General features: G+C 39.9%; 1 protein-coding gene across 1 annotated transcript; it reads right to left on the bottom strand.

The window, feature by feature from the left end:
- Positions 1 to 4,740: 4,740 nt before the first annotated feature.
- LOC109689285 (stromelysin-1-like) lies at positions 4,741 to 12,671 on the bottom strand. The gene is made up of 10 exons (XM_020168076.2): positions 12,489 to 12,671; positions 11,494 to 11,738; positions 11,239 to 11,387; positions 10,996 to 11,121; positions 9,270 to 9,434; positions 8,999 to 9,143; positions 8,095 to 8,228; positions 7,550 to 7,709; positions 6,261 to 6,364; positions 4,741 to 5,246 (listed from the first exon to the last, which is right to left on the bottom strand). The coding sequence occupies exons 1-10, from the start codon at positions 12,591 to 12,593 to the stop codon at positions 5,146 to 5,148; spliced, it is 1,434 nt and encodes a 477-aa protein (XP_020023665.1). The 5' UTR covers positions 12,594 to 12,671; the 3' UTR covers positions 4,741 to 5,145.
- Positions 12,672 to 13,320: the final 649 nt, after the last annotated feature.

The raw sequence follows: 13,320 nt of genomic DNA, 5'->3' as shown, positions 1-13,320 counted from the left end.
CTCTATCTCTTTTCCAACTCAGTCAGTCTGTTAATCAGTCTTACTGCAGTCAGTCTGTTCCTTGCTCTCTCTCTTGTTGTCAATCACATTTCTAAGTCAATTCATGTCACCCAAAAGTAGGGCTGCTGCAGAGTGGTTGAAACGTAAGCTTGATGTCAGGCAAGACAGATTAAATCCCTGACTCTGCCATTTACTTTCTGTTTGACCTTGAAGACGTTGCACAACCTCTCTGAACAGCAGCAATCAGCCCTATATTTGTAAAATGGGTTTAATAATGTCTACCTCATAGGTGAGAATTCAATGAGATAAAATATATAAAACATTTGTTTTTCTTCTGTGTTAAAATAGGACTAGTAACATATGTTAGCTTTTCTGTTAGATTTGTTAGCATCCAAGGGAGTTTCTTTTTTGCATACCTATAGAGTTTTACTTCTATTATAATTTCCTAAAAAGTTAAGTTTTGTCAAGTGTTTGGATTCAACTTCTTTTTGTTTTTTGGCAATATTGGGGTTGGAACTCAGGATCTTGTACTTGCTAGGCAAGTGCTTTACCACGTGAACCATGCTCCCAGCTCTTAAGTTCAACTTTCTGACCTTGTCATTTGATTTACTAATGTATTATGTTTGTATAATCACTTTTTCTAGCTCTTCCATACTTAATCAATTCATATAGTTAAAATATAAATTATCCTTAATCATTCAATGCAGTTTGTATTCATAAATAACATTTTCATCAGTACCTCAAATTATAATTATGACTTTAATGTAGCTAATTCTTTCAAATAATTCAAATCTATTTTGCAGATTTAAAATACAACAAGCAGAGTATTTCTAAACACTCAAATAATTCCTATTAATCTAATAAATCAAAGAAGTGAATGCATTTCTCATATACTTTTCAAACATCTTAAAAACATAAAAAAGTCTTCAAAACAGCAGACTGACTAAAGCACATCACTGCATAACAACACTGCTTAAGTAAAAGTCTCAATATTGTATCTGATATTCTGTCTCTGTCTCTCTCTTTCTCCATATATACAGATCTTCCTTCTAGAAATGGCCAATTTTGTCTCCAACTAAAGGGGAAATCATCCCTATTTCAGGTCCAATATGGCATTTCAGTTATGCATGTGGATTACCAGCTGTGCTTTTAAGGACATTGGTGCTGCTTCCAGGATGATAGTACTCAAATTTATTTGACTTCATAAATGCTTCTGAGATTGTAATCCAGCTGTTCACTGACTGGCAAGATTCTGCATGGTCATCATTTATTTCTTCATCTGTGGCACATCCACTATTCTGATGGTTTATGACCAAGTCCCAATCCGACGCTCAGCTTCTGCTTTCCTTCTCCTTTCCCAGCCTCACTCACTGGATCACTTCCTGTCACTGCAAGAGAACTGCACATACTTAGGGCCAAAGCTGCCCAAGGCAAGGGGACTGAGCCAGTTATTAAACACCATTCAGGGACTCAGCATCATGTCACCCATAGGGCTGGTCTAGTCTTGAAATGGGCTTCATGCCTGGCCTCTGGTTGGTGCCAAGCAAATGCTGATGATGAATGACTTGTCAACACACACACACACACACACACCCTTCAGGAATAAGAATTTACAGACAGAATAAGAGCAGATGTTAATTTCCCTTTGTCTATCACAAAAATCTGCCTTGATCCTGTACTTTTAAGTGATATAAACCGATACTCTTCTCTGTGTATAACCTGTGATTTAACAGGGTTATATGTCTGATGCAGATGGAGGAATCCTGGCTCTTGGGTTGTGGAAATTTTAAATTATAAGATTGAGAAAGATTCAACCCCATTGTGGTCATGCAGTAAGTTGCAGAGCCTCTGCTTCAGAATGGAGTCAAAACTAAGTAAGATAAGGCCACCAGGCTGGTTTATTGTCTATTACCCTAGACAAAATAAGAATGGAATCCTTGAAACCAGGATGATATAAAATTAGAACCTGACCATAGTACTTACCAGGTGACCACAGAAAAACCACTCAGTCACTCCAAGTTCATATTTGTGCACTATTGAAAAAACCACCAACCCAAGTCTGTTATGAGGAATAAATGAATAGTATATACCCGGCTCCAATCCAGTGCCTGACACAAAACAGGTGTTCAGTAAATACAAAGTTGTTAAATTCCTTTTGCCCAACCAAGCAGAAACATGCATAAGAACTACAAATCAGGTCTGCCAGGACAAAGAAAATATCTGTTGTTTATGATCTAGCTCATAATAGTTAATATGAAACCAGGAGAACCTCATGTGTCAGCTCCTTTCTCTTCCTGGTCCCCTTGCTTCAGCATTTTGATGAAATCAGACTATTCAAAAGAAGTGGCTTTGAAAACCCCATTCTAGATGCTTGAGAAATGTTTCTGTTGGAAGAAAATAGAGTGAAGAACAGAAGTCTCAACTGTGTGGCTCGCTGTGTCTTCAGCAGTTTGGAGGAGTGGAAACTAAGATTTTTACATTACAAATTGAGCATGTAGGATTCCAGTGAAACGTAAACGTGGACTAGGCATTGCTTCTTACTCTCAGTGCCTTAGAAACACCGGGTATCAGTTTTACCAGGAACATAGAGCTTCAGCGTTGTTGTTCAACTGTTGGGTCAAAACTCTCATGAGATAAATTTTGCTGGGTTAATCGAAAAACAAGTAATTTTTAACAGTCACGAGAGAATCAAGTAGTAGATGTCAATACAAGTAGCTCATATGCATCACCATTTAGTTGGAGAGGACATTTGACTTCACTGACTCATGAATCAAAGCAGTTTTCCTTGGCACTTTGTTCTCTGAGTGGAAAACTGCAGGTAATCGCACTGAGTTGTATACACACGGCGATGTGGTGTCAAACTGCAGGCTCGAACTGAAGCATCATAAGCAGTCATTTCACTTCCACGTTGTACAAGGACATTGACGCTGATGAGACTCACTGCCTTATCTTTCTCAGGAGTGAACAGCATTAAAGCTGCATCCCGTGTTAAAAGAGAATTGTCATTGGCTTTCATGGGCAAATGTGTTCCTTCATTGTATTGGGGACTTCTGCGTTGCATGCCTAATAGCAAATTCACTGTACCTTCATAAAAAATGACACAGTTATACATGTACCCATATTTTGGAATGGTTGCCAAAATACGTTAGGTGAAAAAAAAGGGCAGGATAGTGATTTTGCATGCTGTTACTTTTATTTACAACCATGATATTAGTGCTTTGGAAGCATAAATCACTTTTGGAAGGACTGCAAAAAATTAGTGTTGCCTCTGAGAAAAGGAACTAGCTATCGGGGACAAGGGTAAGAGAAAAATTGCCTTTCATTGGATCATATTTTTTTACCTTTTAAATTTGTATTGTCTCTACATAGTAGCATTAAAACTAAGTTAAATGGGACACTGGGTGTGGCTCACATGGTAGAGCTCCTGTCTAGCAAGTACAAGGCCCTGAGTTCAAACCTCAGGACTGTCAAAAAAAAGCTAAATAAATTTAGGCAATTTTTAAAATAAAGAAATACTAATTTCTTGGCAAAATCTTTTTTTTTTTTAAAAGAAGAGTTTCATCTAAAATCTCCCTATACTTTCTCATCCTGTGACTTTAAGGACAATCTAAGTACTAAAAACTTCCCCATATTCATAGCCTCTTTTTTGAGTTCCAAACTAGTTTGTCTCCTGGCTTACCTGATTATCTCAGGCATTTCTACAATTGGCAAAACTGAGCAACTCATCCTAACTCTTGTCCTTCTGTTACAAATCTCCCCCTCCACCATGCCTTCCTCCTGCTCAGTAAAGGCAGTCACTAGCCATCCCTGTACTTAAGCAAGCTACCTGGGAATCCAGAATGACCCAGGACTTCTAATCCTTATTGAACCCTGCTGCCTGTCTTGCTTACATATGCTCCATTCTTATCTCTGATCACGTTAGTGAACACCGTTATCCCCTCACCTGGTCTCCAACCTGCAATGTCATTCTCTCAAAAAGTTCTTCTAAAGCCACCTAGTTAAACCAGTCTATCAAGGAAGTTTATTTCTTCTTTATTTCTCTTATTTAGTTTGCAACTGCGTATTCACATTTGAGACTATCTGCTGTATTCTTTCTTGCTAGAGTGTAATCTCAGTGAAGGCAGGACAAGTTCCTGTGTCTGCAACCAGCACAATGCCTGGTACATGGAAGATTAGTAAACTCTTCTCAAATGAGTGGATAAGCTTAAAGGGTGAGTGAGCTCTTACCCGGCACGGGGCATTTGCTGGAGATGCTACTTAGGCATGAGAAACCTGTTGTAGCATTGTCACTTGCCTGCAGGCACAGCCAGATACAAAATGAGCACAAGAGGATATTCTCCTGGGTGAATAGGGTAGAGGGAAGGAAATCTGTTTGCTAAGCAAGGAGGGGCTCCACTCAAGGAGTATATAAGTAAAAGGAAAAATGAGCAAGTTTAATTTCCCCACCTATAAAATGAGATGTGTGAACTAGGTGATTTTCTGTGATTATAGGGTTCACTTCATAGCCCGCTATATCTTTCTCCTTAGGTATGTGGGAACACATAGGATATCTGTGTGGGGGAGGTATGCTTCTTGTTTGTAGAATGCATAAGGACAAGTGGTAGCTTCTCTTCAGAAGACATGAGCCATGGAGACCATAACCAGTCACCCCCAATGGCACAAAATAGCAGGCTGTCTATTGCTCAGTCTATGCCCATATGGTGAGAACAGTGTGTTCTTGAAACAAACAAGATACCATAATTAAACAAACAATAAATCTTTATTAAATAACAAGCAGATAGTCTAAATAGATACAGTCATTTGTCTGCTGCTGGTGAGCACTTCCCCGTCTCCAGTGGATGAAAGCTCCTGTGACAAAGAAGAAAGTAGCCAGCAGTCCCTTTGAATGCTCTGTAACAATGTGGAGATGAGGGCTGGGGCCATGGCTCAAGTGGTAGAGCACTTGCCTAGCAAGTACTAGGCTCTGAGTTCAAACCCCAGTACCACCAAAAAAATAATGTGAAAGTGACTGGGAAGATGCAGAGCAGTCACTCACATCCTCTGAAAGTGTGTACGGGAGCAAACAACCCCCTTCAACCCACAGAGACTAGATGAGGAATTGTTCTCCTCCTTCAAAATGCCCCCTGTGCCTTCGCCCCATTTCTCTTAACAAAGAAACCAGCTGTTACTCTTCAAAACATGCGTCACTTTCTTCGCATTTGGGTCAAATTCAAACTGTGAAGATCCACTGAAGAAATAGTAAAACCCTGAAAATACAGACAAGAGAAAAAGAACTTGTTTAAAAGAAGAAAGTTGGCAACTGATAAAACTCAGAATAATAGATATCTGAAAATGGAATCTATTCACAGAGTTCTTCTCAGTGCCAGGGCATTGTTAAACATTTTATGAGTTTTTCAAAAATAATTTGTGACTATCTCTGTGAGGTGAGTACACCTAACTCCATGTATAGGTGAACAAGCTGAGGGTCAGGCACATTCCTGGGTTTGCCTCAATCCCTTCAACAAGGAAGGAACAGGAGAGCATCGTGTAGCAAAGCCACATTCTGCATTTTTAGGATGTTCTCTTCCAACCAGAAGAGAACGGTGATTTCTTATTTTCTGTCTTCCCAACACTTCCCCTTCTTCCACATTGTACCCTGAGGGGGCATCTCTGGCCCTAGGGAAGCACAGAGCTCTTTCAAAACACCCGAGGACATTTTCCTTCTCTTCAAACATGGTGTCTATGTTACCTTTCAATAAAGACTGTCAACTTCCACTCACTCCCTTCGGTAGGCACAAGTTTTTTGTTTTTTTTTTTTTACTTTTAAGCTTTGGGTGCAAGTATTTGCAATGCACCGATGTGGCCAGTCAGTGATTTGGGAAAGACAGAGAAAATCTCCCTGAGATTAAGTAAGGACAGGATGGGAAGGAGGAGAGGGTCAGGCAGCCAGAATTCAGCCTGGCCACATCGCCTGCTGGGATTTTTATACTAGGATACAGCTCAGGAAAGGGGACAGTGCCACATGTGAGGGACTGATATCTGAGCACTTTGGGTTTCAATGTGGCATAAAACAGAGGTTTGTGTTAATTGTCTTTATGATTCAAAATAACTCATATGAAGCAGTCCTACAACTGGCACTAAACTAGATGAATTGAAATCTGAGGAGAGAGAAGTGAGTTTTTAAGAAATGTTGTTATTAAAAATTGTTCCATTCTCTTCTTCCTTCCTATACCATAGAAAGTTCCAAGTGTGCCTTGCCAACAGAACAAGTATCCTCTCACCAAATGCTTCAAAGACAGCATCGACCTTGGAATCGACCCCTGGAAAATCTTCAGCTATCTTCCTGGGGAAGCCTGGCTCCATGGACCGTCTCTTCTCATCAAATCTATATGGAGTGGAAGAAACTCAGCTCAGCATTGCACAGAGGCCAGTTACCCAAATCATAAGTCATGTGGAATTTTACCAAACTCTCCAACTACTGTCAACACATGCCAAGCATATTGATGAGTACAGAAGTTATGTTACTTTAATAGCACTACAAATCCAGCTCCTAAAATCATAGTTCCACTGGCACAGGAGCAATATTCTACTATAACAGATGCTGCTCGCTGTCCTGTATCTTATGCCTGGACAGAAAGAACCTCATCTTTCTGTCACAAAGGCATAAGTGTGTGTGTGTGTGTGTGTGAAGTGAATGGAATCAAATCACTCATCAAAAATACAACTTCTAGTTCTTGTCGGGCATGGTGCCACACACCTATAATCTCAGCACTCAGAACATATAGGCAAGAGCACGAGTGTGAGGACAGCTTGGGCTATGTAATAGATCCTGTATCAAAAAAACAAAAACAGAAAAACAGTTCTCTAACGTCATTGACCTCTGTGTACCTGCCTCTCCACCCTGCACACTGAAATGTTCTGTGGCAGCCACCTAGGCAAAGGGATTAGGGTGAGCAGCTAAGCTCAGTAAATGTGTTTTTCCCATTGGCTGAACATGGATGGTCTGCCAATGTCTTAGCATCTGACCCAAGAACCAGCCTGCCTGTGAGTCCTGAGTTGTACCCATAAAACAGGACGGTCATTGCGCGCTGCCTCTCCCGTAGACAGGCAGAAGAAATGACAGATGAGCATAAATGAAGCCCTTGCAAATCATATGCTAATGCCAGGAAGATAACCCAGGGACACAGCGAGTGAACTTCTGGCCGGCATGCTCAACCCATCTTCCTTCAGAAAAAGAAAAGGCAGCTGAGCTGGGAGTTCAGGAAGGCTCTGTGGAGATGTAACTTAACCCAGGGCTTGAAGCATGGGCAGGAGATGGAGGAGAGAAGAGGGGACTCCAGGCAGGTGGTGACAGTGCAGAAGGACAGGCCAGTCTATTAAACGTGGAACTCAAAACAGATATGTCTAAGAAACAGCTCTCTCAAGGTGCTGCCTGCTTCAAGGTGAGCATGTCCCCACAGTTGTCCTCCCTCTTGTAGAGAGGGAGGCTGGGAGGAGGGAAGGGCGGAGGGTTTTCTTCCAGAAAGAAAATAACTTCCCTTCAGACAAAGCCATTCCTACTGTGTCTTACCTCCAGTATTTGTCCTCTACAAAGAAGTATGTCTTCTTCTTGTCCTTATCGGAGATGGCTGCGTCAATTTTCCTCACTGTTGCAGGGAAACCCAGCGTGTGAATGCTCCTTGGGTACCCTCCTTGGACCTCATGCCCTCTGATGGCCCAGAATTCATGTCCTGTTTAATAAAAACGTCAGTCATATTGAAATTACAGCAGGTAAGTCATTTAGTTTGAGAGATACGTTTAACCCCTTCGATTTTTATAGTAGAGAGGAAGCTAGAGTTTAGATTTAGTTGTCAGTTCAATAGTGGACTTTTAATAAAAATTTGTAGATTGAAGGGATGAGAAAAGATCAGGTGGGCAACTTGTCTTCCTGTGTTCATTTTCAGTCGATAAAATCTATAAACAAAAGCATACTAGTCCTACTTATTTCTTCATACTTTTGGCTAAGGACCATAGTAGCCAAATTTTGACAAGACAGGGAAAATTAAAGTTCTATTCAATTTTCATGTTAAAGGGTTTATATCAGCAAGTGAAAGAAATGTTTATATAACAATTTACCTTTAAAAATGAAAACAGTATCCTTGCTAATAACTTCATATGCAGCATCTATGCCAGAAGGAAGGGATGGCCAAAATGAAGAGATAGAATAAAACCCAGGCTCGAGGATCCTGAGCGATTTGCGCCAAAAATGCCTGAAACGTGAAAAGAAGTGAGAAGTGAAAACTACTCTTCTATCTCTCGCATACTTTCCCTGACTGTCCTGCTTCTGCCAGGTTCTCCCATCCCTCATCTTCTAGGTCAATGGCAGACAGAAATCAGGTACAACTTTTATAGGAATATCTTTCCTTTCATTTTCAGAAGACTGAAGTGGACCTGCTGCATTCCAGAGCTGCATCTTCTGTGAAAGCAAAGTTATCTTCCCATGCCAGCTAATTAGCCTATGTAAGCTTTTAACTACCTTCAAGTCACCCAAAACAGCATCTAGCTAAACTATAATTCACACCTTTTGGAAAGATGGACAGCGTGCATGTGGGTGTGGGAGCGTGTGCGCGCGAAGGTGTGTAAGTACATTCTCACGCCATGAAGCAGTTCTGGTCTGGAGACAAGAGGCCTTGGATGTGGATGAATATAGGAAGATCCACAGCACCGAAGCATTTAGCTTCCATTTGTGCAGTGTGAATGTTTTATCACAGACATACTCATCCAGTAGTAAGTGAATTCATTGATTGCATGCCACGCTTATCTTGGGATCATTTTTGAAAAGAAATCACAACTTAGGAGACTTGGAAGCAACATTCAAGAAAAAGAATCAGACCATCCTGAGTTCAAAAATGGTCTTGATGAGTTTAGGAAGAGCATCAGTAGACCTGAATGATTCCAAGCTCTATCTAGCATCCATTTGTGGTGCTGTCTAAGCATCTCACATCATAAGAACAGAGGAAACATGGTTTTCTAGACTGACCTGTCTTTAAAGAACAAGATTTCTCCCCTCAGGGTGCTGATTGCATCGAAGGACAAAGCAGCATCGCACTTGTCTAGTGTCCCAGATTCTTGAGGGGCAGATTTGGTGGGCACCGCAGGGTTGGCAGAGGAGGGAGGGGGAGGACCTAAGGGGAACAGATTAGACAGGCAAATGTTAGGAGAAACATGGAGTGTCTGTCTATTCACATGCTTCTTGTTCTCAAGGGGCTGAGAGCCTCGTCACAAAAGCTTCATTGCAGAGTTCCACTCACCGTAGAGAGACTGAATGCCATCCACATCATCTTGAGAAAGGCGGAACCGGGCCAGGTTGGTGGCAGACTTATAGACTGGGTACATCAAAGCTTCAGTGTTGGCCGAGTGAAAGAGACCCAGGGAGTGGCCAAGTTCATGAGCAGCAACCAGGAACAAATTGGTCCCTATTGAAGCAATCATTACTAGTAATTTCCTAGTCCTTAAATACATGCATATTGCACAGGCCAGTTGTGCAACGCGTTTATTTACTTCTAGAGCCACTCAGGCTCCTATTCACCATGATTATTTGCTTGGGAAATTTGACAGATTATATACTTAACTGAAAGTCAAGTGTATCTTAAGACCCACATTTGAAATCAGTCTCTGAGAGAAAGTACACAAGCATATCCAACTGCCCCCCACCCCTCCAGTCTCAAGGGCCTCTTAACCCTAGGATGACCAGGTCCCTTGTCTTGTGCTCAAGAATGGAATAAACCCACATATTTAGCATATCAAAAATATTTCTCTTTCTTTGTTCATGAAAAGATGAACACTGTCTCAGTGTGTTGGCATTTGCCAGTTGCAGTCTCAGCTACAAAGACCAGAGTTTTCATCTCAATCCTGAAATCTGTAAACAACCATAATCCTGTTACTTTCTATTGGAGTATTGCCTGCATAGTTTTTCAACCTCATCATGGGTACATACTTAAGGTGTCCAAAAACACAAATAATGATAGATGTCATAGGATTTGCAAAATTGGTTTAAGACATAACATGCCCAATCATGTCTAGAATTTGTTACAAAAGAGATTCTGAACATAGGAACACCAGCTGTATTCAGATGTTTTTCTTCACAGTATATTAAAAAAACCCACTATGCTAAAATTGGAAGGCATTGGGTAATTGCGGTTGACATAACAAATAAATCTACTTTACTTTGCAAATATTGCTTGTATATTTTGTGAGCCTAAGAATGTTCTCACTTGAGTCTTTGAGGGAAGGTTCCTTTGCAGGAAGATGTAAATTCAACCAAAACACAAATTTTATACATAATGAAACACATTCCTATTTTCTACAGATCTCCTGTATATATTTCAATTATAAATCCCAATTAAATTTCAGAAGTAATACTATTGTTGTAGCCAAATTATCAAAAACATTGACAGCTGTTTTCCAAAGTTATGGACTGAGAAGCATTCTTCTACTTGAGCACTTTGGACACTGTATTTGGGGATTCATTTCTTTCAGAAATCCCTAAAAATTCTTCTTAACCTAGAGGTAGCAAAAATGTTAGCTTAGCCAGAAGAAACTAAAAAGGAGCACCCCAGTTTCTGAAATTTAATTCAGATTTCTGTTTTAAAAAGTAAAATAAGGAGGGAGATACAAAAGCAATATCCAGGACTCATTTTAATATAGATTCGGTGCAATATATCCTTTGCATATCTGAATTAGATGTAAGGAGACATTGTTTTAAATAATGGTGGCCTCCAGATCACACAATACCCACAATTGTTTAAGAAATGAGCTAATTATATTTCCTATATTGTGCTTACCAGGGCAGGGGATAGATTTTTCTAAGCATCTGAAAATGCACTCAGTAATGATTAACATAAAAATATATTCTACTGATCCTTGAGGCACTGAAAAATCCAACACATATCATTTCTTCAGTATTCTGGATTAGTTAGGAGTTTTTAAATATTAAAAGAAAGAATGCTAAATCCTTCTGTGAGATGTGTGTCTAACCTGTTGTGTCATCTGTCCATTGTTCATCATCGTCAAAGTGAGCATCTCCATTAATGCCGGGCCCAGGTGGATAGGCATGAGCCAGAACTGCTCCAGGTCCATCAAAAGGGTAAAAGTCTCCATGTTCTAATAGGAAAAGATTTAATTGGAAAAAGAGGTAATTGGGATCTCTCTAATCCTTTCTCAATAAAAACTACCAGAGAAATGTGAGTTTTGTTAGGTTTTGCTTTTATTTATTTTTACCTCTAACTGCGAAGGAGATCATGATGTCAGCCTCTCCTTCTTGCAGCCTGGAGAATGTGAGTGGTGTCACCTCCGCCCAGACTCTCAGAGCTTTCTCGATGGCAGAATCAACCACATCTCTTGGCAAATCCAGTGTGTAATTCACAATCCTGGGTGAGAAAAAAGTGAGGAAGGTAACACTTTCTATAATGCTACACCTTATAAAATTTCAACATTATGTTAAAAAAAAAAAAAACAACTCTTTAGATCCATTACCTGTAAGTCAGGTGAGTTTTCGTCCACTTTGGCGTACCAGGAAAGGTACTGAACTGACCAGCGTCCGGAACGCCACACCTGGGCTTCTGTATCACCTCCAAAGTGTTGGAGTCCAGCTTCCCCGTCACCTCCAACCCAAGGAACTTCTGCATTTCTTGGATTTTGTTAACAACAGGGCTACTGTTCTTTCTTCTAACAAATTGCTTTACGTCTTTTTTAAGGTTGTAGAAGTTTTCTAGGTATCGCTAATGAAATAAGTATAGTTTTTAGGTCATTTTATAATCTTTGGCAATTGCTATTTTTGTAGTTGCTCACTTTTCTTTATTTGAACTATTTCTCTAATTTGCTGAAATAATAAATATCATATTTCACTTAACTTTTCAGTGACAGACTCGCCCCTTACCTCTGCTTTACTTTTGTAAATAAATGTCTCTGCTTTCTTAGTTTGCTACCAAAGCAATGAAAGTGAAGTGGAAAATTGAGGGTAATATCTAGTGCCCTTAAGGATGAAAAACAAAATGGACCAATAAACCTCTTTGAACATATTTGTATATTTCAGGCAAATCTATTTAATTTCCTCAATTTTCCGGTTTATGCTCCTCACAAGGACCTGGCTTACAAAAAGAAGTTGGACAAATTCCTTTGTGTAAACATGATATCAACACTGTAAACACTTAGCTAAAAATACATTGGATTAAAATACCCAAAAAGGTGCCAAGACAAAACAGTTAATAGTCTTCATTTGTTATTCATGTGCCTCGTCTAATGCTGCTTCTGTTAGGATCAGAAATACCTCAGAAATAAAATCTTTCATGATTTTGACCTTTGTTTCTTCCTACATAAAAGAGGAACCCAAGTAGTGTGACCCTGAGACCTTTCCACATTTCCACCCCAGAAGCATTCCTGCGTAGTAAGTCAAACCATCCTATGGAAGCCAGAGCTGGTCTCCCCACTATGCCCTGCCAGTAAGTGTGACGGCTGTTTCCATTAATTACCTCAAGAAGTTCCATGTTGTCAGCCTCGTCCTTTGCAGCTCTGTCCAATGGATAGGCTGAGCAAACTGCCACACATAGCCAGAGTAGGAAGGAAAGAGTCCTCATTTCTACCAGCTACACTGAGCCTTAACGTTGCCTGAACGCCTTGCTCTCTGCCTATCTCCTAGGTCTACACTCCAGAGCTCAAGCTCAACTTTTATAGAGTGATAGTGTTTGTTTAGATCACCCACATCTTGAGTCATCATTGCTCTCATCCAAACGGCAGCAGGACCATTTCCAGAAATTCCAAATTCAACATGGGATGATACAATCTACTAATTTCTCTCAACCTTCTCAATTTTGCAAGGCAAAACAGTGATTAACCTCCAGGAAATGCTTCCTGTCTTGGCAAAAGAGAAAACTAGAACATTTTTTTTCCAATGCTGGAAAAATTGACTAGAATTCCCTAAACAATTTATACTTTGAGTGTTTGACTGGAGAAGCACACTGACGTGGAAAAAGTCGGAACTGTGCAAAACTTTACAAGCAGCTCTATTTTAGGAAGAACTTATATTAAAAGTGAATATAATAAGACATAATGGAAAAGTTGTGCATATATAGCTACAGTATATACTCTATGCTACTACTTTCTATTAATATAGGACATAATATCTTGAGGAAATTCATTTTTGAGTCTTTGATTTAAAATACCTACAATTGATTTCTGTTTGGATTTACTAATCCTTAAGAAGGAAAATCTGCTAGGCAGGAAAGAGCAAGGAATATCTTGCTTTTTTGGGTTACTTTAATTCTGTACCCAATTTGGTAATGGATGATAGACACATAATAGCAA

Source organism: Castor canadensis, chromosome 2 (genome assembly GCF_047511655.1).
Source record: "Castor canadensis chromosome 2, mCasCan1.hap1v2, whole genome shotgun sequence".
Lineage (NCBI taxonomy): Eukaryota > Metazoa > Chordata > Mammalia > Rodentia > Castoridae > Castor > Castor canadensis.
This window is presented reverse-complemented; position numbering and strand designations above follow the sequence as displayed.

What these genes read in the sequence shown, in the direction of transcription:
- LOC109689285 (XM_020168076.2), bottom strand. Translation starts at nt 12,593, where the DNA reads ATGAGGACTCTTTCCTTCCTACTCTGGCTATGTGTGGCAGTTTGCTCA. An exon ending in ACAACATGGAACTTCTTGAG is followed by an intron (nt 11,739 to 12,488) that starts GTAATTAATGGA and finishes TTATTTCATTAG; the next exon opens with CGATACCTAGAAAACTTCTA. An exon ending in GTAGAGGACAAATACTGGAG is followed by an intron (nt 6,365 to 7,549) that starts GTAAGACACAGT and finishes CACTCCATATAG; the next exon opens with ATTTGATGAGAAGAGACGGT.